This window comes from Peromyscus leucopus, chromosome 1, assembly GCF_004664715.2.
Source record: "Peromyscus leucopus breed LL Stock chromosome 1, UCI_PerLeu_2.1, whole genome shotgun sequence".
Lineage (NCBI taxonomy): Eukaryota > Metazoa > Chordata > Mammalia > Rodentia > Cricetidae > Peromyscus > Peromyscus leucopus.
This window is the reverse complement of record NC_051063.1, coordinates 165,438,060-165,463,473: the sequence shown is the minus strand read 5'-3', so window position 1 is coordinate 165,463,473 and position 25,414 is coordinate 165,438,060. Positions and strand designations below refer to the sequence as shown.

The window sequence follows — 25,414 nt, the reverse complement described above, 5'->3', positions numbered from 1 at the left end:
ACAGCAGTAGAACACAGACTCACTAAGACAGACACAGAAAGAGACAGACAGAGATGGAGAGGAAGAGAGAGAAGTGCAGTTTCTATTGAGTTCAGAAGAGGGTGACAGATTTCCCTGTAGCTGGAGTTAAAGGTGACAACAAGAAATATTCCTGCCCAACATGGGGGCTAGAACCCAACTCAGGTCCTCTGCAAGAGCCTTATGAAGTCTTCTTCCTCCAGCCCCTGGTCTGCTCTGTCTCTGATGCCATCTCTGTGGATCTGTGGCCCTGACAGATGGAGCTGTGCATATTCATTTATAACTTAGAAGAGAGTGGCCTTCCTCATTGGGAAGCCCCTCTGCCAGTGTGCTTCCTAAACTTGTGTGTGTGAGAACCCATTGAAGCAACTGACACCAGTTGTCTGAGCTCAAAATTGATCGATTTCTCTGTCATTGGCAACACTGATTCAAGCATCTTCGAGGCTCTTTCAAGATTCCTTGGTGTCAGGAAAAAGACGTGAAGTTGGAAACATTGGGGGGGGGGGCGTCTGGAATTAGAGCCTGGAGCTCTCTCATGATCTTGTCCCAGCTTGGCTGGCTCTGATTGGCAGATGGTGCTGCTAATGGCCAGGCTACCTGTGATGTCACCCCTCACCCAGGTCCCATATAGAGTCTTCCAATTCATCTAGAAGACTTGATTTCTTCGGTTCACTGAGACTGGCTGGTTCCCTCCCCAGGGGACACCCTGTGATGGTCCGATTCAGCTGGTCCCCATGGGAAACTCGCTCTTGTCTCTCTCCCTCACCTCCTTGCTGGACTGAGCTCTCTTCTAGGTCTGCCATGAACTCTTATGTCCGGTTCCGCCTATGGGAAAGAAGGAGGGGAAAAGTCACATTTTGTGTTCCTAAAGTCCTGGGAAAGAAATAAAGAGGCCTGTGGAAGAGACAACCCAGGCTTAGTCTCCGTGCCCAGAGTTCCTAACATTTCCACCAATACTTCTTAATATTAATTTATTTTAATGCCAGAAAAATAATTAGCATAACCCACCTTTCTAATTTCACTTCTGCTGCTGTGACAAAACACTCAGACCAAAACAATGTAGGGAGGAGAGGGTTTGTCTCAGTTAACAATTCCAGATCACAGTCCATCACTGAGGGGACTCAAGGCCAGGATGCAGGCAGGCCTGCTTGCTGCTCCGCACAATATGACACCCAACTGAGAAACTCACTCACAACCAAGGAAGTACAGCAGAAGGCATGGAGGATGCTGCCTGCTGGTTTCACAGACTGGCTTAGACTTAGCCAGCTTTTTAAAGTATACCATACCCATGTCAGCATCATCACCACCATCATTTAGTGGTGCCAACTTTATCACCATAATTTCTGCTGTATATTGGATCCAGAAAGTTCCCTACAGAACTGTGTGTTAGAGGTCCAGTCCCCAAGGTGCTGAGAGCTGTGAAACCCTTAAGAGGGGCCTAGTGAAAGTAGGAGACCACTGAGGGGGGATTGGAAGCCTGGCTCCTTCCCCTCTCTTTGCTGTCTGCTCATCACAAGGTGAGAAGCCAGAATGTATTGCTTTGGCACTGGCCCAGTACCAATGGGGGTCAACTGACCATGAACTGAAAGTTCTGAAACTGTGATCCAAGATATATCTTCATTTTTATAAGTTAATTGACCCAGGTATTTTGTTACAGTAACAGAAAGCTGACGGATACCATCACCATTCCTTCACCATTACCATCACCACCACCTACTGCTACCATAACACCATCATCTCATTATGTATCTCCCAGCTACCCTAGAACCCACAGAAGCCCACCTGCCCACTACCTCCAAAGTGCTGAGATAAAAGGTGTGTGCCGGCATGTCCAGGTAACCCTTATGTTTTAGGAGTCTCTCACTGACCCTAAAACTTACCGTTTCAACTAGACTGGTGGTTGACCAGTAAGACCCTAGAACACAGCTGTCATCACATCCTCTGGAGCTGGGATTACAGGCACATACTGCCACGAATGGTTTTTACATGGCCGTAGGATATGAATTTAAATCTTCATTCTTCCATAGCAAGAATTTTACCATTGTGCCATCTCTCCAGCCCCATTACTATTACTACTATTGAATCTCATGCCAGGGCAGATTTGTGCTCCCAACCTGACATTTGTAGTGCCTGAGATATTTTTAGCTATCTAAACCAGAGTGGTGGTGGGTTTTACTAATGGCATCTGACAGTCACGTGCCAGGAGCAGGGCTCAACGCCATTCCATGCACAGGAGAGCCTTACTCCCCACATCTCAAGTAACTAACTCTCCCTAAGCACGGGCAGTGCTGAAGTTGAGACATGGTCTACTCTGCTGAAAGATACCTTCATCTTTTAGCACCTTTCTCTAGCTCCTACATAATGAGTCAGCTCTCCCATTAGCTACGTCCTGGGAATCTATTTGTCTGCCTCATATGAACCCTGGTGTCCAGTTCCTGGCTCGTTTCTCTATCTGGCCATGTCTCCTGAGTCATAAGATTCCTGACCCCATGATGTTGAACAATGGTCACCTGATGGAGCAAAATATAATCAGGGTGTAGACCAGCATTCCACAGACGTAGGCACTGCCCAGGGATGCCAATATGATGAGTAATATTACCAAGGATCCTGAAATGGAGAATTCTCTGTGGACAGCAGGTAGTGGCCCTGAAAGGAGAGGACAACAGGACATAGAGTTTATTTGGCTGTGATAAAACACCATGACAAAAAGCAACTTGGAGGGGAAAGGGTTTATTTTATCTTACAGTCTGTTATGAAGGGAAGTCAGAACAGGAATTCAAGCAGAAACTTGGAAGCAGGAACTGAGGAACAGGCTGTGAGGACCACTGCTTGCTGGCTGGCTCTCCATGATTTGCTCAGCTTGCTTTCTTATATAACCCAGGACCTGTTGCCCAGGGGTGGCACCGCCCACAGTGGACTGGGCCCTCTCAAGTCAATCATTAATCAAGAAAATGTCCCACATGTTTGTCTACCAGCCAGTCTTACGGAGGCATTTTTCCCAGTTAAGATACCCTCTTCCCAGTTGCATCGAGGCTTCTATAAGTTGACAAAAACTAACCAGCATACTCAGCCACGTATGGGTTCTTCAAAGATTTATCAACACCCACTATGTGCAAAGCACGATTCAGGTATCAGTGATTCATCAATGATCAAAATCAATTCCTTGGGGCTAGTGAGACAGGTCTGTGAGTGAAGCGCTTGCCAAGCAGGCCTGATGACCTGAGCTCAACGCCTAGAACCCATGTAAAGGTGGAAGGAGAGCTGACTCCACACAGCTGGTCTTCAGCCTCTACGGGTGCACTGTAGTGGGGTGCATCGCTCTATGTGCACATGTCACGCACACACACAATAAAAATAAAACCAAGCCCTGGCCCTTCTGGGCTGGCATGCAGGTGGGAGGACATGATGCTTGATGTTGCCTACTTGACCGATGTGGAATGGCCAATGAGACACATCGCTGGACATGTCTGAGAGGGCATTTCCAGAGAGGGTTGACTGAGGAGGGAGGAGCCATCCCAGGGCTGAGGTCCTGGCCTGAAGCAAGAGTAAGCTGCGCACCAACACTCTCCTCTGCTTTCTGACTGCAGGTGCAGTGTGACCCACTGCCTCATGCTCCTGATGGACGCCATGATTTCCCTGACACCGCGTACTGACATAAACCCCTCCATCATGACGCTGATTTTGTCACAGCAATGAGAAGTAACTAATACAGATGCAGACAGTGGACAACAGAGTAGAGACGGCCAGCGTACCTGAGGATAGGGAGCTATGAGGGGTGAAGTCTGGTTACACAGGGTTCTTAACTCACTGAAGACAAACACAAAGCACCATGGGCATGGCAGACACTGTGCTAAGGGGCAAGCGATGAGCTAATGGCTGGCTAGTCTTCGCCTTCCGAAAGCTTAGAGACTTGTGGAGAGGGAAACTATAAACTGGGGAGCCTCATAAGTATGCCATGTTGAATCAGCTCACAGCTTTCTCTGGGATATGCAGGCAGGCTGGTCGCCTTTTGGGAAGTTTTCTACAGTGTTTTGATTATCACAGTACCCTATTGTAGAGGGACTTGTCCTGAAACTACACATGGGAAAACCGAGTCTGGAAATGGTGCAGTTCTTGCTCCTGCTACACATTGGTAGCAGGGGTACAATTTGAATCCTAATCCTTTCATTGTATGTGTGTGTGTATGTGTGTGCACGCACGCACACGTGCTCAAGTGCACATGTACATATGAGTGTGTGTAATGTGTACATGTGCATGTGTTTTGTTCATGCATACAAAGGTAAGAGCTTAACCTCAAATGTCATTCCTAAGGTGTTACCCAATGTGTGTTTTAAAAAATTGCATTTGGTTACTCGCCTGTGTGTGGAGGTGGGAGGACAATTGGAGAGAGGCATCCCTCCTCTTGTCCTGTTGCAGGTCTCCGGGACTGAACCCAGGCTGTCAGGCTTGAGGCAAGCACTTCCACCTGCGGAGCATCTTTGTGTGTGTGTGTGTGTGTGTGTGTGTTGTTGGATTTTTTTTTTAAGACAGGATCTCACTGTACAGCCCTGCTGACCAGGCTGGCCTCCAACCCTGCTTCTGCCTCCCAAATGCCACAGTATCTGACCCCATCTCACTTTTCAAGACAAGCTTTCCCACTGGCCTGGAGCTCTCAAAGTGGGCTAGCCTGTGAGCTCCAGGGATCTTCCTGTCTCTGCCTGCCCCAGTGCTGGGATCACAGGCACACCACCACAGCTGACGTTTTCACCTGGGTTCTGGATACAGGCCCTCACGTGCACAGTGAGCACTTCACTGAGACAAGCCCTCAGGCCGAGCCCCCACCGCTTACTGACCCTTTCCTTGGCTCTCTCCCCTACACAGGTCAGTTTCTTTCCTTCCAGCAAATGACTGAGCTCTGTGGCTGCTGGGGAGAAAGCGGTGCTTTCCTTATTTGCAAAGTTGTCACACGTTCCTGATTTTAAAACCACAAGAAATAACCATTTCTGCAGTGTCTGGACTTCCATCCATCTTCCTACTTTCGATTATGGGAGTTACTGTCTTTTTGCGGTGTGGGTCTGTGGGTTCATGACCGACTGGACTGTTGAATGAAAACTCAGAGGCTCCTTAAGAATGAATCTATCCTTTTGTGGCTGCAGGGGGATACAGCCTCTAAGGAACCTCTAAAAATGCTCACCCAGAACATTTTTATTTTCTCGATATTTACAGTTTAGCCAGTTCATATCCATATGCTCAAAACAACCTGAATGAAGCATCCAAAAGTACAATGCCAAGTGCAAGTTTTTCGATTCATCAGGTACCACAGTTTCCCAGGTTTCCTGAACCAAGTTTTGCATAGGCTTGTATCCTTGAGAGACTTTCGAGCAAGATTCACATAGAGGGCAACAAGAGAAACAAAAGGTGGATTAAGGCTAGGTGCTAGCACTCTGGAGTCAGACCAGGTGTAGTCCAGTGGGAATTCCCGCACACCATATGAATACATTGAGGGCAAAGGCTAAGGGGTCAGAGTCCCTTGTAAAGGAGTCTCTCCACTTTCCCATCTGCAGTGGAGCCTTGGGTCAGGTGCTCAACTCCCTGGGGCTGGGTTTCCTCACTTGTGAGACAGAGGTATTGAATCACTCACTGTGCCGAGAGACCAGGATGGTCACACAGGCCCGGACTGTGGCTAGACATAGAAAGTAAATGCTGGCCAGTCTTGTCTCTGGTGGAATTTGCTCTGACTTCAGGACTGGAAACTACGGATGATTGATAGAGTAGACAGATTTGGACAGGTCCTTAGAAGACGAGGAGGGTGTCACTGAAGGGCTCTAGCAGGCCTGAGCATGTCAAACATGGCTCTGGCCTTGCCCTTCCCCATTCTCTCTTCCTTGCTAAACCATTAGATTGCATTCCTAAAGCTAGCCCCCAAGGTCTATTCCCTTATCTGGCCATTTCCTCCTCCTGAGGCTGACCACCAAGGTCCAGCTATCAAAGTATTGAAGTCCAGCAGTCAAAAGTCTCCTTTTGGACACCCTAATTAACAGGCTAAATCAAAACTAAACACCTCATCCTCACACAGGGTTTTCCCCTTCCCCTTTATAAACTGCCATTTGTCTATGGGCCACATCTGTCTGCTCTCTATCCAGAGGCAGTCCTTTGTTCCCCAGGGCAAATATCCCTCCCTTCTCCCTTACTCTCTGTCTCCTATCTTTGTCTCTTATTCCCTGCCCTTTGTCCCTCTGAGGCAAATAAATCTCCTTTGTGTTGGCACTTCTGCTCTGTGAGGAGAGGTCACAAGGCATGAAAAAAAAAAACAACAGTATCAGAGCTTTACTAGGAGGAGAAGGGGCACAGAAGAGAGTGACCAGGCCTGTGAAAGACATGTGCAGGAGACAGAGAGTGGGGAGGAGGAGAGAGCAGAAAAGGGGAGGATTTCCCTGCACATGCGCATGTGGGCTTATGGAGCTAAGCCATGTATGTGTAGATTGCATGACCATGCTGCATGCATTATGTACTCATGCAGTGTATGAATGATGTAAGACGTAAGACTCCTTGCTTGGCTGCTGAACTGTGCATGTGCGGTCATGTAGCTGGAGGAGTGACTGGAATCCTAACATTCCAGACTTTTTTGCTTATTGTAAAAAAGGCAGGTGAACAGGAATAGGGGCATTGTTCTAGCCACACCCCCATGATCCCTCATGCCCTGGTGAGACTCTTAGTCATTTCCACCTAGTCATTTCTGGGTCATATGTCCTATGTAATCCATGCGCTGTGTGGTCATGTAAATTGCGTGCAGCATGACCTTGTGATCTATGTGCTTGCGTGGAGTAGCTACATGGGTCCATGTGTGCATGCATGGGGTAGTCCTTAACAGGCAGATCTCATGTACCCACCCTCACCTCCTCGCCTGCACATCCTGTCCTTTCGTCTTCCTAATAAAACTTTTTTTTTTTTTTCTTTTTAAGATTTATTTAGTATACAGCATGTGTGACTGCAGGCCAGAAGAGGGCACCAGATCTCATTACAGATGGTTGTGAGCCACCATGTGGTTGCTGGGAATTGAACTCAGGACCTCTGGGAGAGCAGACAGTGCTCCTAACCTCTGAGCCATCTCTCCAGCCCCTAATAAAACTGTTGATAGTGGGGTTTTGTTGTGTTTCCTGAATTTCCCTCGCAGGGTAAGAGTGCCACATAAAACCAACTTTGGGTGCTATGCAAAGCAGGCCCTCCTGGCACTTTGCGCCTGGGAACCCGTGCCAAGGATTCTGCTCCATTCATGACTGCCCACTTTCCATTTGCCTGGCCATCAGATTTCTGCACACAACAACAATTGCTACTGCAATTGGTGAGTCCCCCACTTTTCAGCCAATGTAAACATCCTCCTGGACCAGTGGAAATGCCACCGAGTGTCTGGTGCCTCTCTGGTGTCCCTGAGACTGGGGTAACCCTGGGCATGGCCTTTACTGGCTATAGTCAATCCCTATTGCAGGCTAAAATTTCTAGCCATCTCTCATGTCTGCAGTTTGAGATAATTTGTGCTGTTGGACCCCTGTCCTCGGGTGCATCCTCAAGCTGCATGAGGCCAACACATTTCTCTGGCTTGACGAAGCAGTAAATGCTGATGGACTCCCAGAGGGTCCCCGTTTTTGCATGACTTGGCCCCCACCCCCTGCTTGATGAAGTGCCGTGGCAGCTTATGCCTATTTATAGATCTATCCTTGGCCGTAGGGATGCCCAAGGCTTTGGCTTTGGGTCACATTTGTTTTTTTTTTCTCCCAGCTGCAGTCATGGGACATAAAGGCTTCCTCTTCTTGGTCTCACTCCTCCTCTGAGAAATGCCTTAAATATCCCTATTTTACGTAAATAAGGCTGCATAACGGCTGCTTGAATCCTGATATTTCACAGGAATTATCTAACTTCTGCCAGTGAATGGGCAAATGAAAAGAGTTACCTTATCCCCACGCTTTTACCTAAGCCCTTGAACCCTCCCTTTCTGAGTTTTCCTCTCCTGCCCATGTGCATTCCTACACCTGAGGAATCTCTGATTCTAAAGAACCTGCCAGGTGGCGGCGGCGGTGGCGGCGGCGGCCGCCTTTAATCCCAGCACTCCACTCAGAGGCAGAGCCAAACAGATCTTTGTGAGTTTGAGGCCGGCCTGGTCTACAGAGTGAGATCCAGGACAGGCACCAAAAACTACACAGAGAAACCCTGTCTCCAAAAACCAAAAAAAAAAAAAAAAAAAAAAAACCAAAAAGAAAAAAACCAAGTCTGGAAGCAGGCTAAAACACATGTAAATGAGTTTTATGATCAGGATCCACATTGGGTCTAATAATCTGGATGACTCTTTAGCCAGAGATCAGTTTACAGCCTGCCTCCTAGGGGGTCTTTTTAAAACTGTCCTCAAAACCAACAAACTATAAAAACAAACAAACAAACAAACAACAAAAAAAAAAAACCCCATAATTCAAGATACAGAATAAAATCCATCTCATATCTCCCAGAGCTTCCTGACATCAGGGCTAAGCTTAGGCATCTGGAGAGAGGTCCCCTGACCCCACAGGCAGAAGTTTCAGCTGTGGCATTTAAGGTACCATGGGAGAGATGAAAAGCTCATGGCACATGCCATCCGAACAGCGCATAAGGGCACCCAGGTCCCTGTTTTAAATGTGTGCTAGAAAAGGCCACATGGGCTAGTGCATGCCCTGCCGCTTGGGCCATCAATTGAGCCTTGATCGAAGTGCCACCTAGAGAGATAACTGGTCAGCTGACTGCCCTCATGCACCTCGTGGCATGGGGACATCAAACAAAGACCTCCAGCAGACCTCCTGGGCTTGGCTACAGGCTCACAGGGAACCCAGGAGGTGATCCATTTCCTTCCTGTTGGACACCAAGCCACTTACTCAGTCCTGAGGGAGTTTTGAGGTCCCACCTCTCCTCGTTTCCCTATTGTCGGGGTAGGGGACAGCCTTACCTGCCGCATCAGATCCCACCACTTAATTGTATTCTCAGGGGCATCCCTCTTACACACACATTCTTGGTGGTGCCAACCTGCCCTGTGCCTCTAACAAGAAGGGATTTTCTAGCTAAGGTAGGAACATCTATTTCATTTGCTCCCCACATTTGCCTCACTCCAGACTCGCCAGCAGCTCCTCTCCTCCTCCTCCTAGCCACCCACCCTACTAACTCTATCAGTTCATTCTCCTTGCCAGTCTCTCAGGTGGACCCCAAAGTCTGGGACACCCAGAATCCTTCTATCGCTAGGCACCATCTGCCTATGACTATCCAGTTACAGGACCCTACCAGATATATCACCCAAGCTCAGTACCCTCTCTCACTCCAGAGCCCAAGAGGACTTAAGCCTATCATTTCTGACCTCAGAAAAAAGCTGCTCTGCCTAACCTCTTCACCTTTTAACACTCCCATACTTGCAGTTAAAGAGTCTAATAGAACCTACTGCCTGGTTTAAGACCTCCGGCTCATTAACTCTTCAGTGGTCCCCCTCCATCCAGTAGTGCCTAACCCTTATACTCTCCTGTCCTCTATCTCTTTAGGAACCTCTCACTTCTCAGTTCTAGACCTCAAGGATGCCTTCTTTTCTATTCCTCTCAGGCCTCAGTCTCAAAATATCTTTGCTTTCACCCGGACTGACCCTGACACTCACCTGTCCACACAGCTGACCTGGACTGTTCTGCCACAAGGATTCAGGGACAGTCCACACCTATTTGGTCAGGCTCTGGCCTCTGATCTGCTTTCTCTGTCTTTCCCTGGCTCTAAACTAATACAGTATGTAGATGACATTCTCCTCTACAGCCCATCCTTACAAATTAAACTAACACCTCTGCTCTCCTAAACTTCTTGTCCAGCCGAGGCTATAGGATATCCCCCTCCAAAGTTCAACCGTCCACTCCCCAGGTCACCTATTTGGGTCTAACCATTACTCCAACCCACAAGGCTATTACTATAGATAGAAAGCATCTAATCCAGTCTCTTGCAGTCCCCTCCACTAAGCAGGAGATTCTGTCCTTTCTGGGAATAGCTGGCTTCCTATGGTCCTGAGTTCCATCTTTTTCTCTCCTTGCTTGCTCCTTACATGAGACAGCTCTGGGCTCCCCACATGAGCCCTTCCTTCACCCCATTACTAAACCTTTCCAGAAGCTCCATCCAACAGGCTCTCCTCCAGGCCCCAGCACTTCACCTTCCAGACCTAACCGGTCCCTTCTCCCCCTACTCCCCCTACGTAGCAGAGGAGGGATTTGCCCTGGGAACTCCAGGGCATCAGCTGGGACCCTCTTTTGCACCTGTAGCATATCTGTCAAAGAAGTTAGACCTTACCAGTCAGGGCTGGGCACCTTTCATCCATGCCTTAGAAGCTGCAGAGCTCCTTATTCAGGAATCAAAGAAGCTAAGCTTTGGGTCACCTATTACTGTCTTCTCTCACCACAACCTATCCCATCTCTTAGCTTATAAAGGCTTACAGACTTTACCTCCTTCCCAGGTTCTTTCTCTCCAGGTGGCATTACTAGAAGATGTCACACTATTCTCCTTCTCATTCCTGCACCGAAACCTTGGAGGAACTGCTACCTCACCCTTCGCACATACAGGAGGGCACATTGCCCCAGGCCACTCATACCTGGTACACAGATGGCAGCTCCTTCTTACATGAGGGGACCCATAAAGTGGGCTATGCCATAGTGTCAGATACTGAGATAATAGAGGCACAGGCATTACCCACACACACCACTAACCAACAGGCTGAGCTGATAGCTCTCACCCGTGCCTTCCAATTGGCACTGGGGCAATCCCAATGTTTACACTGACTCCAAATATGCTTTCCATATCCTCCTGTCCCATGCTGCTATCTGGAAAGAGTGTGGGCTCCTTGCAACAAAGGGAGGATCCATATCTAATTCAGGTCAAATAATGGCCATGCTAAAGGCCTCCCACCTCCCCAAGGCTACAGGAGTTATCCACTGCTGGTCTCATCAGACTGACAGCTCCATCATCTCCAAGGGAAATAACCAGGCTGACCAGGCAGCCAGGACAGCGACCCTCCAGGGCCAAGTCTCACCCCACCCACCACAGGGAATCCATACAGTGCAGCCCACACCCTCACAGGCAACTCCTGACACTAGGCAAATTCTGTCCTATCTACACCAGCTCTTTCCCCCTAATGGTCTTGTTCTGTCTCAGTTCGTGAAAGCTCACTTGCAGCCCACCTCTGAGGACTTACAGTTCTTAAGAACTATTACTGCCTCTTGTGAGATTTTCCAAAGGACAGACCCCAATACCAAGTACAGAAGTCAGCCTTTTCCCACCCTCCAGCCTAGAGGTTCCCTTCCAGGGACCGACTGGCAGCTTGATTTTACCCATATGCCCACTGTCAGGAGAATTAAATATCTCCTCGTGATGGTGGACTTATTTTTGAACTGGGTAGAGGCATACCCAGTTTCTAATAAACAGGCTCAAACAGTTGCAGATCTCTTTCTCCAAGAAATTATTCCTCAGTTTAGGATTCCTGCCTCTCTTCAGTCTGATTATGGTCCAGAGTTCACCTCCCAGATTTCTCAGACACTAGCTAAGGCTCTCAATATTCCTTGGCATTTTCATATCCTATACCATCCTCAGTCCTCAGGGAAGGTGGAGCGCACCAACTGGTCCTTTAAATCTATTCTTATTGGGGTTGGGGATTTAGCTCGGTGGTAGATCAAGGCCCTGGATTTGGTCCTCAGCTCCGGGGAGGCGGGGGGGGGGGGGAGAAAGAAATAAAATCTATTCTTACTAAGATGTCACAGGAACTTCACCTCGACTGTGTAAAATTATTGCCTCTAGCTCTTTTCAGGCTCAGGGCTCTTCCCAAGAAGCCTCTTTCAATTTCTCCATTTGAACTAATGTATGGGAGGCCAGTTCTAATACCAGGTCTTTTATCCAACCCTCCAACTGTTCCAGATAGCCTGTTAACCCCCCTGCTATGTCGCCTAAGGTCTATCCTGTGGAACTTCGCAGACCACTCCTTACCTCAGCCATGTGACAGTCCTTGCCCACCCCCAATCCACACTGGGGATCAGGTTCTTCTTTCCCCTCCAGGCCAGCACCCTTCACCCCTTTCCACTAAATGGCAGGGACCCTTCAAGGTAATTCTTGTAACCCCCACAGCTGCTAAGCTCGAGCGCTTTCCTCACTGGGTCCACCTGTCTCATATGAAACCTTTTATCTCACCTCCATCCCAGAAAAATCTCTAATACGTAGTGACACAGACAGGGCCCTGCTCTCTCAAGTTCCAGAGGACACCAGGATCCACTGCCTTGTCACCAATTCCAGAAGAATGAGGTATCACCTCATATGCTCTTCCTTTCTGGTTGCTATTCCTAATTAACTACTTGGCTAACTGTTACAAGATCACCATAGGGCTGGAGGCCGAGGACCATCAGATATACCCAGGTGGTAAGGAACAGTAACAGTCCGAAGGTATTTACACCCCCAGACTCCAAAGGGTCTGGGCTCTGCAAAAACAGACTTTAATATAACCATCTATTACTGTTAAATGCTCTCAGCAATTGATCACCTGTGTCTCCTGGATGCTAAACTAATAAAAGAAATAGGTGCCTTAAATAATCTGTCTCTGATAAAGCTTATCCCAGGTAAAAATTAAAAACATGTTCCAAATTTCTCTCTCTCTCTCTCTCTCTCTCTCTCTCTCTCTCTCTCTCTCTCTCTCTCTCTCTCTCTCTCACACACACACACACACACACACACACACACACACACACACCAATATAAACAGAGTACTAAATACTACAATGTAATGGTCACCAGCCCAAGATTTTAATTTTCTCATGGCTGCTTCTTAATATGTTCAAAATTTTTCTAAGCTCCAGAAACCAGCTTGAATCCATCTGAATAGGTCAGATCTGCTTCAGATAAGTGCAAAAATCAAACTTTCCTGGTCTTGGGACCCCCTCTCTCACCCTGGGGACCCCCCAAAGAAAAAATTAAAAAGTTCTTTTTCTAAGCTTGTCTCTGTCTTACCAGCACCCTCCCAGACTCAAGTAGCCAGAGTCCCAAGCCAAGAAAGATGGACAACTTCAGGGCAGCAGACGACAGCCCACCATCCCAGGATGCCTAACTACTTCAAAAGTCCTCTTTCCTATCCCCCTAAGAGCCAACCGATGCCCACCAAGTCAGCTGGAAGCAGTTTTTGGGAGAAACAACATCCCATACCCGCTCATCCACCATCTTTTACAAAAACAAAGAGTTTGGGATTATAGGAATTCTAGCCATGCCCCCATGATCGTGCATGCCTGGGTGGGACACGTAGTCATTTCCACCTAGTCATTTCTGGGTCATATGTCCTATGCAACCCATGCACTGCATGGTCACGTAAATTGTGCACAGCATGACCATGTAATCTATGCACATGTGTGGAATAGCCATGTGGGCCCATGTGTGCATGTGTGGGGTAGTCCTTAAAAGGCAGATCCCATGTACACTCCCTCTCCTCCTCATGTGTCTTTTCAGCAGGCCTGATCACATCCTGTCCTTTTGTCTTCCTAACAAAACTCTTGATAGTGGGTTTTTGTTGTGTTTCATGACTTTTCCTCACAGGGTAGGAGGGCCGAGTAAAACCAACACTTTGTGTTGAGAGCTTAGTCTTGGTGTGTCCTGTGCTGACCAGTCAGCTGTGAGTGGGGTGTAGTAAGAGGGGCTTCTTGACATGGGAATTGCCTAGACAAAAACATGGGAGGAAAAGTCTGGAAAGTATGTTGATTGCACTCACGAGGTGGCTGGATGGTGACCTCCCTGTAGAAGGCCAGCTGGGTCTCCGGGTTCTCCACAATACACCGATAACTGCCCATTTGCTCCCAGGACAGACTAGGGAGGGTCATGTTCTCCTCTGAGACACTTAGGAGGGAGCCATTATGGATCCAGTGGTACTTGGGTTCTGGCCTGGAGAAACAGGTGCATTCCAGCTGCACAGTGGAGCCAGTAACAGCAGTCAGCACACCATTGAAGACATCGGGCTGGGTCCACAGTGATACATAGTCTGGCCCATCTGCAGAGACAGGACAGAAGACCACAGCTATACTCTGATCACTCTTAGGATGGCATCCTGTCCTCCAGACACAAAGTGTCCCACTATGTAAAATGAGCCACCCCAGGTGACAGCTGAAACACAGGAATGGCAGCTTCCATGCTGAGTTCTTGTACCTCCTATGGGATAAACCTTGGTAGCCCCACACACCATAGCAAAAGACACAGAGCAAAGCAGAAAAACTCACCACACCAACTGTGTGAAAGGAACCAAGCTAAGCTGTGTACATATTTCACAAGTGTGTTATCCACAAAATTTATGTCATTCGGTTCCAGAAATGACCATCTTACAGATGCAAATCTCAGAGGAGAGGAAGAGGGTTCAAGTTCCCTGTTCATACAACAGCAGCAGCAAGTAGTCAGGGCTTAGCTCCGGTCTAGGGGCCCAGTCTTGGTTCCAGCCGGAAACCCATGAACAGGAGCATGGAGGACAGAAGCTGTCTGTCCTCCTGTGAATAAGCTTCCTTCGGATGATGTCACAGCCTCCATCTTAGGAAACAGGAGGAGCACTGAGCAGTTCCTAACTACAATGTGAAAACCATCTGAGATGTCTGATTATGATTTTCAGTTGAAACTAAATGTTAAAGACAGTTCTGAGTGCTGAAAGATTCTGGATGGGTGTTTATTAGTTCCTCATATCTGTTGTTGTTGTTGCTGCTGTTGTGTTTGGGATCACGTGGCTTCGTGCACGCTAGGCCTGCACTCCACCACTGAGCTATACCCCAACCCGTCATGGGGGGTTCTGTCCTGGGGCTCTGTCACCGAACTGTATCCCACACCATGAGTAAGTTTTTAAATCCAACTTGCTGTTGAGGGAGCATAATCCATGCAACTGGAGCAAGAATAAACAATGTAGTGATATTTTGTTTGTGCTCTAATCAATGAAGCTTGCCTAGAGATCAGAGCGTTAGCCACTGGTTAACCATAGAGGCCAGGCAGTGGTGGCACACACCTTTAATCCCAGCACTTGGGAGGAAGAAACAGGAAGTGATATGGCTGGGTGGAGAGAGGAAGTGATAAGGTGAGATGGAGACAAGAGCTTGGCCCCCTTTTCAGTCTGAGGAGTCCTAGAGGTAAGAACTCTCTGGTGGCTGGCTGCTCTGCTTCTCTGATCTAGCAGCTTTTACCCTGATATCTGACTCTAGGTTTTTATTATTAAGACCAATTGGAATTCGAGCTACAAAAAGTGAAGGTGACTTACCTAAATTCAGAAGAAAAGAACAAAATCCATGAACAGATCTGAAGGTTTCAGAGAGTTAATAACTAAAAATTAATCTAAACATAATTAGAGATGAAGAGATGGCTCAGTGGCTAAGAGCATTTGTTCTTACAACGGACCTGAGTTTGGTTACAGCACCCACCGCAGGCAGTTCATAACTGCCTCTAATTTCATCTTCAGGAGAGCTAATACTCTCTTTGGCCTCTGTTGGCACACACACACACAGTATATACTTACACAGATATACACATAAATAAAAGCAAATAAAAAGGTAAAATTGTGATTTGAAATAAAAATAAGAATAAAAGGTCAGTTGTAGTCTGCTCCTGTTTGTGTGTGTGTGTGTGTGTGTGTGTGTGTGTGTGTTTATGAATTATGTGGTATGTGTGGTAGATTTATACACATGTGCATGAAGGTGTGGGTGCATACATGACTTACATGTGCAGGTTAGAGGTCAACATCACATGCATCCCTCAACTACTCTTGAGTCGTCTTTATTTTTTTTTGAAAAAAATTGTTTTCATACAATATATTCTATTATGATTTTCTCCTCTTCCAGCTCCCCTCAGATCCTCCCCACCACCTCACAAACCCATCTCCATGCCCTTCCTTTTTCTCTCTTTAAAAAACAAAAAAAAAAACAAAACAAAACAAAAAAAAAACAAGCAAGCAAGCAAACAAACAAGACAAAGTGTCGTTCTGACCTCGAATTCATCTATTCTGGCCAGGCTGGCTGGCCAGTGAGCTCCAGCGGTCTTTCTGCTCCCCCTCCCGAGTCCTGGAACTACAGGCACACACTACCCCACTCAGCATTTATGCAAATGTCGGGGATCCCAGTTCAGGTCCTCATGCTTGTTCAAGGACAGCGCTTTCCCAGCCCCACATGCCTCTCTTAAAAAACAAGCAAGCAAGCAAGCAAACAAACAAGCAAACCGACCAACAGACCTCAGTAAACTCATACTGGCCATTTCTAATCTCAGAATGGGGATCACATCCCTCTCCTAAAGCCCAACACCCCATGGGGACCACAGAGCTAAATGGCCAGAGCTGGGATTTTAACCACACCAAGTTGGTAGCAGGTTGGCTCAACCTTTCTCCTCAGTATATACTAGAGTCTACCCCTGGCTTCTCCTCACTCCCTCCCCCAGCACCCTGTCCACTCACAGGCCACACTCAGCGGTATCTCCTCACTCCTCTGAAGTATTTCTGGGAAATCTTCTATGGCACACTGAAGACTGTGGTCATAGCGACTGACCCTGTGGATGACCAGAGTCTTGCCATCCAGGGAAATTGTCATGCGGTTATTGCCTGAAGTTGGTACAGAATTCACATACCACCTGATGTTGGAGGAGTTGGTAAGACATTTGGCAACCACGGAATCCATGCCTTCCACCAGGACACCGGCACTGGCTGAAGCATTGGCTGAGATGCCTGGGTCGCTTTCCAACTCTGGGTGAAGCAGAAGGAACAGGTAAGGCATAGAGTCAACTTTTTCAAGCTTTAGGACATGTTGAAGATACGGCATATTGGAGAGATGTCAAGAGCTCTAAGATAAGGCAAAAGAGAAGCCCCGGAGCTGACAGGGGCGGAGGAGGGAGGGGTGGGCGATGGGCTGCACAGCCCTGGGCAGGGCCTGAGTCATTCTATACTTCAGTTACAGCACATTCTTGGTCACGAACAGGTGGCCTAGTGGTCGCTTTCTTCCCCCTCTCCGTGTGCCTATATGTGTTGTATGTAGGGCATGTGTTTATGGGTGAGAGTACCAACACATGCATGCCACTGAGTGTGTATGGAAGACAAAGGACCACCTTGAGTATCGAGGCAGGGCCACTTGTTCACCTCTGTGTGCCCAGCTTGGCTGGCCCGTGAACTTCCATGGACTCAGGAGTGCTGGGCTTACAGATGTGCACCCACCTTTCAAACGCTGGTCTTCGAGCTTTCTTGGCAACTCACTGATCCACCTCCCCCCACCCCCCAGGAAAAGCTAGAGAGCCACCTTCATGGATTCCAGTGTCACTTTCAGGTGACCGAGACCCTGGACAGTATGTCCTCCAAGGAATCTCCCTATCAGAGTCCTTAGGGCTAGTTTCCGGTTTCTCATTGGGGACATTGGTTGCCCCGACAACTCACTTAGAATCTCGAGCCAGCCAGTCGCTCTTTGAGTCCCGTTGCCAGTGTCCACCATGACGGTATAGTAGCCTGTGTCATTTAATGCTGACCTCCTGATCACCAGGCTACCTGCGCGGGTCACGTTCTCACGACCGGTGTACAAGGGTCCAGGGTGTCGCGTATTGGGAGGTTTATAGCTAAAAATCATGTTTTCTGTACTGTTGTCCATGTCCCGGTACCAGCTGTACTCCAGGACATCTTCTGGGACATTTTCTAGGGTCAGAATGGTCCGGAACCTCTCTATTCCTGTGAGTGAGTCTGGGCTGATGAAGATCTGGCCGGAAGCCTGACAAATCCCACAGGTCAGCAAACTGGCTGAGGAAACCAAAGAAGAGAAAGGAAGGGGAAGGCAGAGGGGAGGAGAATGGGGAGGGTAAGGGTGAGGAGGAGAGGGGAAGAGACAGAGAGATCCAGGTAATTATTTTAACAATTCTATAACTGTCAGAATTTGAATCTGCAATGTCTCCCATAAGGCTCAGATTTTGGACACTTGGTTCCCAGCTGGTGGCATTATTTTGGGAGGCTGTGGAGTCTTTGGGGGCAGGGTCTAAGAGGTGGAAGTAGTTCACTAAGGGTAAGCCTTTAGAACACATGTCCAGCCACTGGCTGCTGCCCTGCTCCATGCTCCTGGTACATGCCATGGTACCACACCCTGCTGCTGCCATGAGTTGGACCGCCTCACTATGGCTCCCCCAGTATGCTGGACCGCCTCACCATGGCTCCCCCAGGATGCTGGACTGAAACAAGAGCCAATAAGCCTCCCCTCCTTTGTTCCTGCCAGGAATTGTCAGTGACTCCAAAGTAACTAATACTATAAATTAAGAGTTCCCAGTACAGCTGGTCTAGAGTTGGCTCGGTGGTTAAGAGCGCTTGGTAAAGAGGACCTGGCCTTGGCTCCCGGCACCCCCAGTGGGTGACTTACAACCACTGTAACTCCAGGGTCTCTGATGCCCTTTTCTGGCCTCCATGGATACTTGCATACACATGCTGAACATCATACTCTCGAGCACACACATATACACATAAAATAAAAAAATAAACCTCCAAGAGTTTTCAGTTCAGGAATGATCCCCCCCCCATTTCTTCAGTCCTGTCTTTATCCATTTTTTCCTTATCCTCTCTCAGCCCACCCACTTCCCTTTCACATGATAGCCATGTGGATCTCAATAAAACCCAAATGTGGCCCTGCTCTCCTCTGCTCAATGGCCTTCCATGTATGCTGTCCCCCATTCCTGACCCACAGATCCTGCTCAATGGCCTCCCATGTATGCTGTGCCCCATTCCTGACCCACAGATCCTGCTCCACTCTCCCCTGGTGTCCCCCATTCCTGACACACAGATCCCGCTCCACTCTCCCCTGCTGTCCCCCATTCCTGACCCACAGACCCTGCTCCTCTCTCCCCTGCTGTCCCCCGTTCCTGACCCACAGATCCCGTTCCACTCTCCCCATTTGCAGCCTCCCTGTAAACTCACTGCATCTTTATTTCTGATGTCTCCTGACCAGCCTGGGCCAGGTGATTTCTGGGTTTCCTGGCATCCCGAGATCTCCATACCGCAGCCTTGACCACTCAGATTTTTAGTTTGAGGACAAATCTGTGAGCTCCAGGCAGACTGGGCTTGGCTGTGCCAGTCAGCACTGGGCACACGGCTCTCCAGCTGATGTATGGGGCAGCACCTAGCATGGCCGTCTGGAGGATGAATGCAGGGGAGTCTCTCTGAGACTGACTGAGACCATTTTGATTGCAGATCTGAATTCACAGAAGATGGTGTGGGTGGGGTGGGAACCGCTACCACCTTAGACACAAATGGTGTCCCCTGCGCTGCAATGCCTGAGGTTTGTCCATGGGGAGGGAGAGGTGCCTGAGACCCCACTCCATAGTGCAGGGCGAACACGAACAGATTCAGAGCCGGTGTCTGTGTCTCCTAACGGATCCCAGTAGCTGTGCATGCTGTGGGGCATAAAGAGTCCTGGAGAAGGAGGGGGTTAGAAAGGGAAGGGTGGGAAGGGAGTCCAGACAGATAGGGGGACCCCAGGGAACATGGGGTGATTGTAGGGAGGAGGGGGTCCAAGTTCACCAGTCCACATGGCAGGTGGATATTACTGAATTCTCTGTCTCTCTGCATGTGTTCTTGCTGTGGCTCGTGTATGCACATGTCTGAATCTGTGTCTCATCTGTCTGTGTCTGTGGGTGAGATATACCCAGATGTGTGCTCACTGAAGTCCTGGTGAGTGTCCTGCCTCCGGCTCTCTTCCCAACACTTGCCTCACGGGACTTCTGAGGGACTTCTGTGTTGTGCCCCACAGGTCTGTTTCCTACCCCTTCCCAGCTGAGCTCTTTGCTGGGCTCCCCTCAGCCTCAGAAGGAAGATTCTTCCCCCTCTTACCTATAAGGGGGAGCCGCCTCCAGGGGCTCCGGTTGGGCCTGGAAAGTTCCATGAGCTTCTTTGGTACTCCAGAGCTTGGGAGGTTCCAGTCGGTATGCCAGCCCTGGCCTCCCCACTCCAGTGTGGCTCCTCCTAAGATGGACTCTGCCCAGCACGGAGGGTGGACCCGTGGCAACCACCTCTAATCTTTATGGTTTTATGTTGTCTTTCAGCATTAATTTATCTTCTTTTATACCTATTAATATTTTTTTCCTGCTTATGACACCAACAACGCCAGCTTCTTGCTACTTTTTAAAAACTGGGAAATACTGAAAAGCAGTTACAAAGGCAAGAACACAATGTGTCTGTTGTTTCATTTTTATTCCAGCTCTGGGGATTGAACACAGGACCTTGCATGCTAGACAAATGCTCTGCCAGTGAGCTATATCCCAACCACAAACAGCATTTTTTTGTGTGTGCTAGGGTTTGAACCCAGGGCCTTCTGCATGTCTATTTTTTTGTTTTTGTTTTTGGTTTTCGAGGCAGGGCTTCTCTGTGTAGCTTTGTGCCTTTCCTGGATCTTCGCTTTGTAGACCAGGCTGGCCTTGAACTCACAAAGATTTGCCTGCCTCTGCCCGACAGTGTCTATGTTTTTTAAAACATTTTATTTATTTATTTGTTTGTCTGTTGAGAGAGAGAGGGGGGGGGGAGATGCCAGTGTGTGTAGGCCCAAGCCTGGCTCTCACCTAACCCCTCCTACTCTCTTCCTCTTACTGAGAGGCGCAGACAGGAAGCAGGCTAGGATGCATGCAAATAAGTTTACGATCAGGACCCATGTGGGGTCACAGTAATCAGGATGGCTCTCTAGCCAAAGCTCAGTTTACAGCCTGCCTCCTGGTGGGTCTTCTTAAAGCTGTTCTTTCTTTCTTTCTTTCTTTCTTTCTTTCTTTCTTTCTTTCTTTTTTTTTTGTTTTTTGTTTTTTTGTTTTGTTTTGTTTTGTTTTTTGTTTTTTTTTTTTTTCGAGACAGGGTTTCTCTGTGTAGCTTTGCGCCTTTCCTTGAGCTCACTTGGTAGCCCAGGCTGGCCTCGAACTCACAGAGATCCGCCTGCCTCTGCCTCCCGAGTGCTGGGATTAAAGGCGTGCGCCACCACGGCCCGGCTTAAAGCTGTTCTTAAGCCAGCAAACTATCCAAAAAAAATTCAAGACAGGGAATAAAATCTGTTTCTTGTCTCCCAGAGCTCCCTGACCTTAGGGCTAAAACTTCAGCATCTGGAGAGCAAGGCTCCCGACCCCACAGCAGTCAAGTTTCAGCTGTGGCATATAAGGTGTGCAATGGGAGAAATGAGAAAGCCGAGAAAGGAACTGCCAAACGTCACAGCACCAAAGAAAGAAAACAGCGCTGGTTACTGGTGCTGGTTACCACGCAGAAAGGTCATGGCCACCAGAGAACCCAGGATCAGTATCAGAGCTTTATTAGGAGGAAGAGGGGTGGGGGTGGGGGACAGGAGAACCAGGCCTGGGAAGGAGCATGTGCGGAGAGAAAGATGGTGGGGGAAGAGGAAATAGAACACACAGAGAGGGTGGGGTCTGCGGCTGGCTTTTTACCGTGAACATGTGCAGGTGGGCTTATGGAGCTACACCACGCATGCGCTGATTGTGTGACCACACCGTGCGCGTGTAGTCACCAGCACACGCTGACGATGTAAGACACAAGACTGCACATGTGCAGACGTGCAGCTGGAGTGAGGGCGGCGGAATTCTAACAATCAGGCTTGGTGGCAAGCACTTCTACCTGCTAAGCCCTCTTGACAGCCAAAGACTGCTGCATTTTATCTGGTTTTCCCGTTCAGGGTCGTGATCGATCTTTTCATGCTCTTTCTCTCCACAGCACAATTCCCACGTCACACCCCCTCACGCACTTTCCCCCGTATTCAGGCTGGGCAAGGCAGTCAGTCAGTCCAGCATGAGGGATGGGTTCCCAAGAGCCAGCCAAAGCACCAGGGCAGCCCCGCTCCCGTTGCCACCAGGCCATTTTTAAAGGCCTGTTCCACTCAATGAAAACCTTGTGAATTCCTACACACAGAAGGCACAGCTGGCAACAAACCTTTAGGATTAAAACAAAGGAGAAAATTCCTGCCACCCAGGGCAGCCGTGGAAACGACACAGGCCATGGTGCTGGTATAAACAGACCATAGCTTGCTCTTCCCATTGCGGTGATAAAACACTATGACCCAAAGTAACTTGGGGAGGAAAGGGTTTATTTTAGCTTACAGCTCTCAGGTAACAAGCCACCACTGAGGGAAGTCAGAGCAGAAACCTGGAGGCAGGAGCTGAAGCAGAGACCGTGAAGGAGTGCTATTTACTTGCTTGCTTACTCAGTCTGCTTTCTTACACAACCCAGGACCACTTGCCTAGAGGTGGTACCACCCACAGTGAGCTGAGACTTCCCACATTAATTATTAGCCAAGAAAATGCCCTACAGTCTTGCCTAAAGGCAATCTGGGGGAGGCATTTTCTTAATTGAGATTCATCTTCTCAAATATGTCTTGGTTTGTGCCAAACTGATAAACACAGCCAGCACACAGACCTACCGCGCTCCAGCTAGGACCTACCTATTGCCTTTTTCTACCTTCCCATAATAGGACAAGCCCAGTGGTTACATCAGAGCTCTCATGACCTAACTATCTGGACACACCCTCAGAGACATACTCCTAGGCATTTCCAGACCATTAAGTTGACATTAGTAATCATCACGAGGCTGTAAAGATGGCTCTGCAGTTAAGAGCACTTGCTGCTGTTTCACGAGACCCAGATTTGGTTCCCAGCACCAACATGGCACATCATAGCTGTTTATAACTCCAGAGCCAATACCCTCTTCTAACCTCCGTGGGCTTCTGCATGCATACAGGGCACATAAACTCACAGAGGCATACACACACACACATGAACAAACAAAGAAAACCTCAAAATGTGTGTGTGTGGGGGGGTTGCTGGAGAGATGGCTAAGCAGTTAAGAGAGTACTGCTTTTCCAGAGGACCCTAGAGTTTTGGTTCCCAGAATCTGTATCAGGCTACTTACAACTGTTTGTACTCCAGCACCAGGGGACCTGATGCCCTCTTCTGGACTACATGAGTATCTGCACACACTATGCATATTATCCACCCCTTGAACCCACACAAACACACAAATTATTGAAAATCACTCATTAAAAAAAAATTAAAACCACTGTAGATGGATTTTCTTTTCTGCCACCAGCCCCAAATAATGACGTGGAGAATAATTATTAATTATGAAAGCTCAGCCTTAGCTTAGGCTTATTCCTAACTAGTTGTTATAACTTAAATTAACTCATGTTTTTAAATCTATGTTTTGTCACATGGCCATACTGCCTATCCTGCTTCTTCCACCATGTCTGGCTGGTGACTCTGCCTTTCTTCTTCCCAGAGTTCTTGCTGTGCCTGGAAGTCCTGTCTACACCTCCTGCCTAGCTCATGGCCATCCAGCTTTTTACTACACCAATCACAGCAATACATCTTCACAGTGTACAAATATCCCACAACATTTCCCCCTTTTTCTCTAAATAAAAAGGGAAGGTTTTAACTCTAACACAGTAAAATTATATACATAAGAACAACTATCAGGCAAGAATTACATTTAAAATGTCCAGTCTGTCTGTATTTGGCAAATTTAGAGAAATTATTCCATTAACTATCCTATCTTGGTGAGTCAAAAGTTTTGTATCTAATTTACTTACTAACCTAACTTGTATTACTAACCCAAAACTATTTTTTCAGACTTCAAAACATTTTCTTAAACCACTTAAGCTTTTGTCTTTCAACCTTATATACTTTACACCTCTTTTGTGAGTTTTTTTTTTTTCTCTGAATTTGGTAACAAGGAAAATTGTAACTATAACTATTGGGTCTTTAACCCCATCAGAGACCTGAGAAGGATATAATATTACCTGAGTAAACAGGAAGTGCAGAGCAAATATCTTCCAAAATTATAGAAATGATAGAAACAGATGGCTGCCTGGACAGTCAACCAAAGTTTCTTTGCAATGGTGGGGCATCCATCTTTTGTCTATAGGCCTAGAATATCTGACAGATTTTCTGTGAAGCAGACATTTTGAAGGACTGTCCTACCTTGTCTTGGCAAAGTCTGGCAGTCACTTTCTTCTGTTTCCTGCTTGTCCAATTTGGACAGCATACAGTCAGCAGCCAAGGCAAGGGCAGTTTCTCGCCCAGTGGCTAGCTTTTCCACAATAAAGGCAAACTCCATATGGAGGTTTTTCGATGCCTATCATCCTTTTATGAAGTAAATAGGTGCTGCCAGGAGCAGATATGTCTCACTGTCATGAAAAACCTTAGGTTAATACAGCCTAAATGCCATATTCTGTAGGTCTCTAAAGTGTTTGAAGATCACCTACCTATCTAAAATATATCTCTGCTGTCTTAGTTAGGGTTTCTATTGCTATGACCAAACACCATGACCAAAAGGCAAGTTGGGGAGGAAAGGATTTATTTGACTTACACTTCAGCATCGCCATTCATCACTGAAGGAAGTCAGGACAGGATCTCAAACTAAGCAGGATCCTGGAGGCAGAAGTTGATGCAGAGGCCATGGAGGAGGAGCTTCTTACTGGTTTGCTTTCCATTGGCTTGCTCAGCCCACCTTCTTATAAAACCCAAGACCAGCATCCCAAAGATGGTACAACCCACCATCAGCTGGGCCCTCCCCCATTGATCACTAATTGAGAAAATGCCGTACAGCTGAATCTCATTGAGGAATTTCCTCAACTGAGGCTTCTTCCTCTAACGACTTAAACTTGTGTCAAGCTGACACAAAACCAGCCAGTACATCTGCTTAACCTTGAAAATATACCTAACATGACTACAAGTTTGATTATTATAGATGACTAACTACTAATCTGTATTTCTTAATTATACATTACATTTTTAAATGAGCTGCATAGGTACAATACCTTAAACAAGAGTAGAAACACATATAGGGTGTGCTCTAACAAAAATAACCTTAAATTTGTATCAATATACAAAAATTCATACCAATACAAAATATTTGAGATTAATAGTTGCTTTTTAGTTTAAAGTAGATTCAATAATCTACCCTTTTATCTCATCCTTTACATATGCCCCTTTTTCTTCTCAGAAAGAGATCCTTGAATCTAACTTCAATTGCTTAGTTTCCTCCCTTATCATGACCAGTAACAATTTGCAACCAACCCCCCTAAACAATAACAAACATCCATAATCCATTGAACAACCTAAAACCATCCATGAAACCTCTTGGGAATGTGAGCATTATGTTCTCTAGACTGCTTCCTGTTGTCTGGGAGTAATGGCATTTCTGGCAGACCTGAGAAAATTGGGACAATGGTCCAGTCCTGGAAGAGCTAGCTGTACTATTTTTTGTTAGTCTCTGTGTGATTTAAGCATAGGGCTTATCTGAAGTCTTGACTAGAGTAGTCTGAGGCTGGACCATCTCAGCTTCCAAGTTGTTCTGAATATAGAATTTTGAAGAAACTGCAACAGAGGCATTCTGAGAGGCTGGATCACC

The 25,414-nt window shown here is 47.5% G+C and overlaps 1 protein-coding gene across 1 annotated transcript; it reads right to left on the bottom strand.

Moving 5' to 3' along the window:
• Positions 1 to 63: 63 nt before the first annotated feature.
• On the bottom strand, positions 64 to 20,330 carry Ceacam18 (CEA cell adhesion molecule 18). Its single transcript, XM_037200061.1, has 6 exons — positions 19,856 to 20,330; positions 17,432 to 17,785; positions 16,466 to 16,750; positions 13,769 to 14,044; positions 2,529 to 2,664; positions 64 to 843 (listed from the first exon to the last, which is right to left on the bottom strand). Exons 1-6 carry the CDS (start codon positions 19,905 to 19,907, stop codon positions 828 to 830), a joined length of 1,119 nt encoding a protein of 372 aa, XP_037055956.1. The 5' UTR covers positions 19,908 to 20,330; the 3' UTR covers positions 64 to 827.
• Positions 20,331 to 25,414: the final 5,084 nt, after the last annotated feature.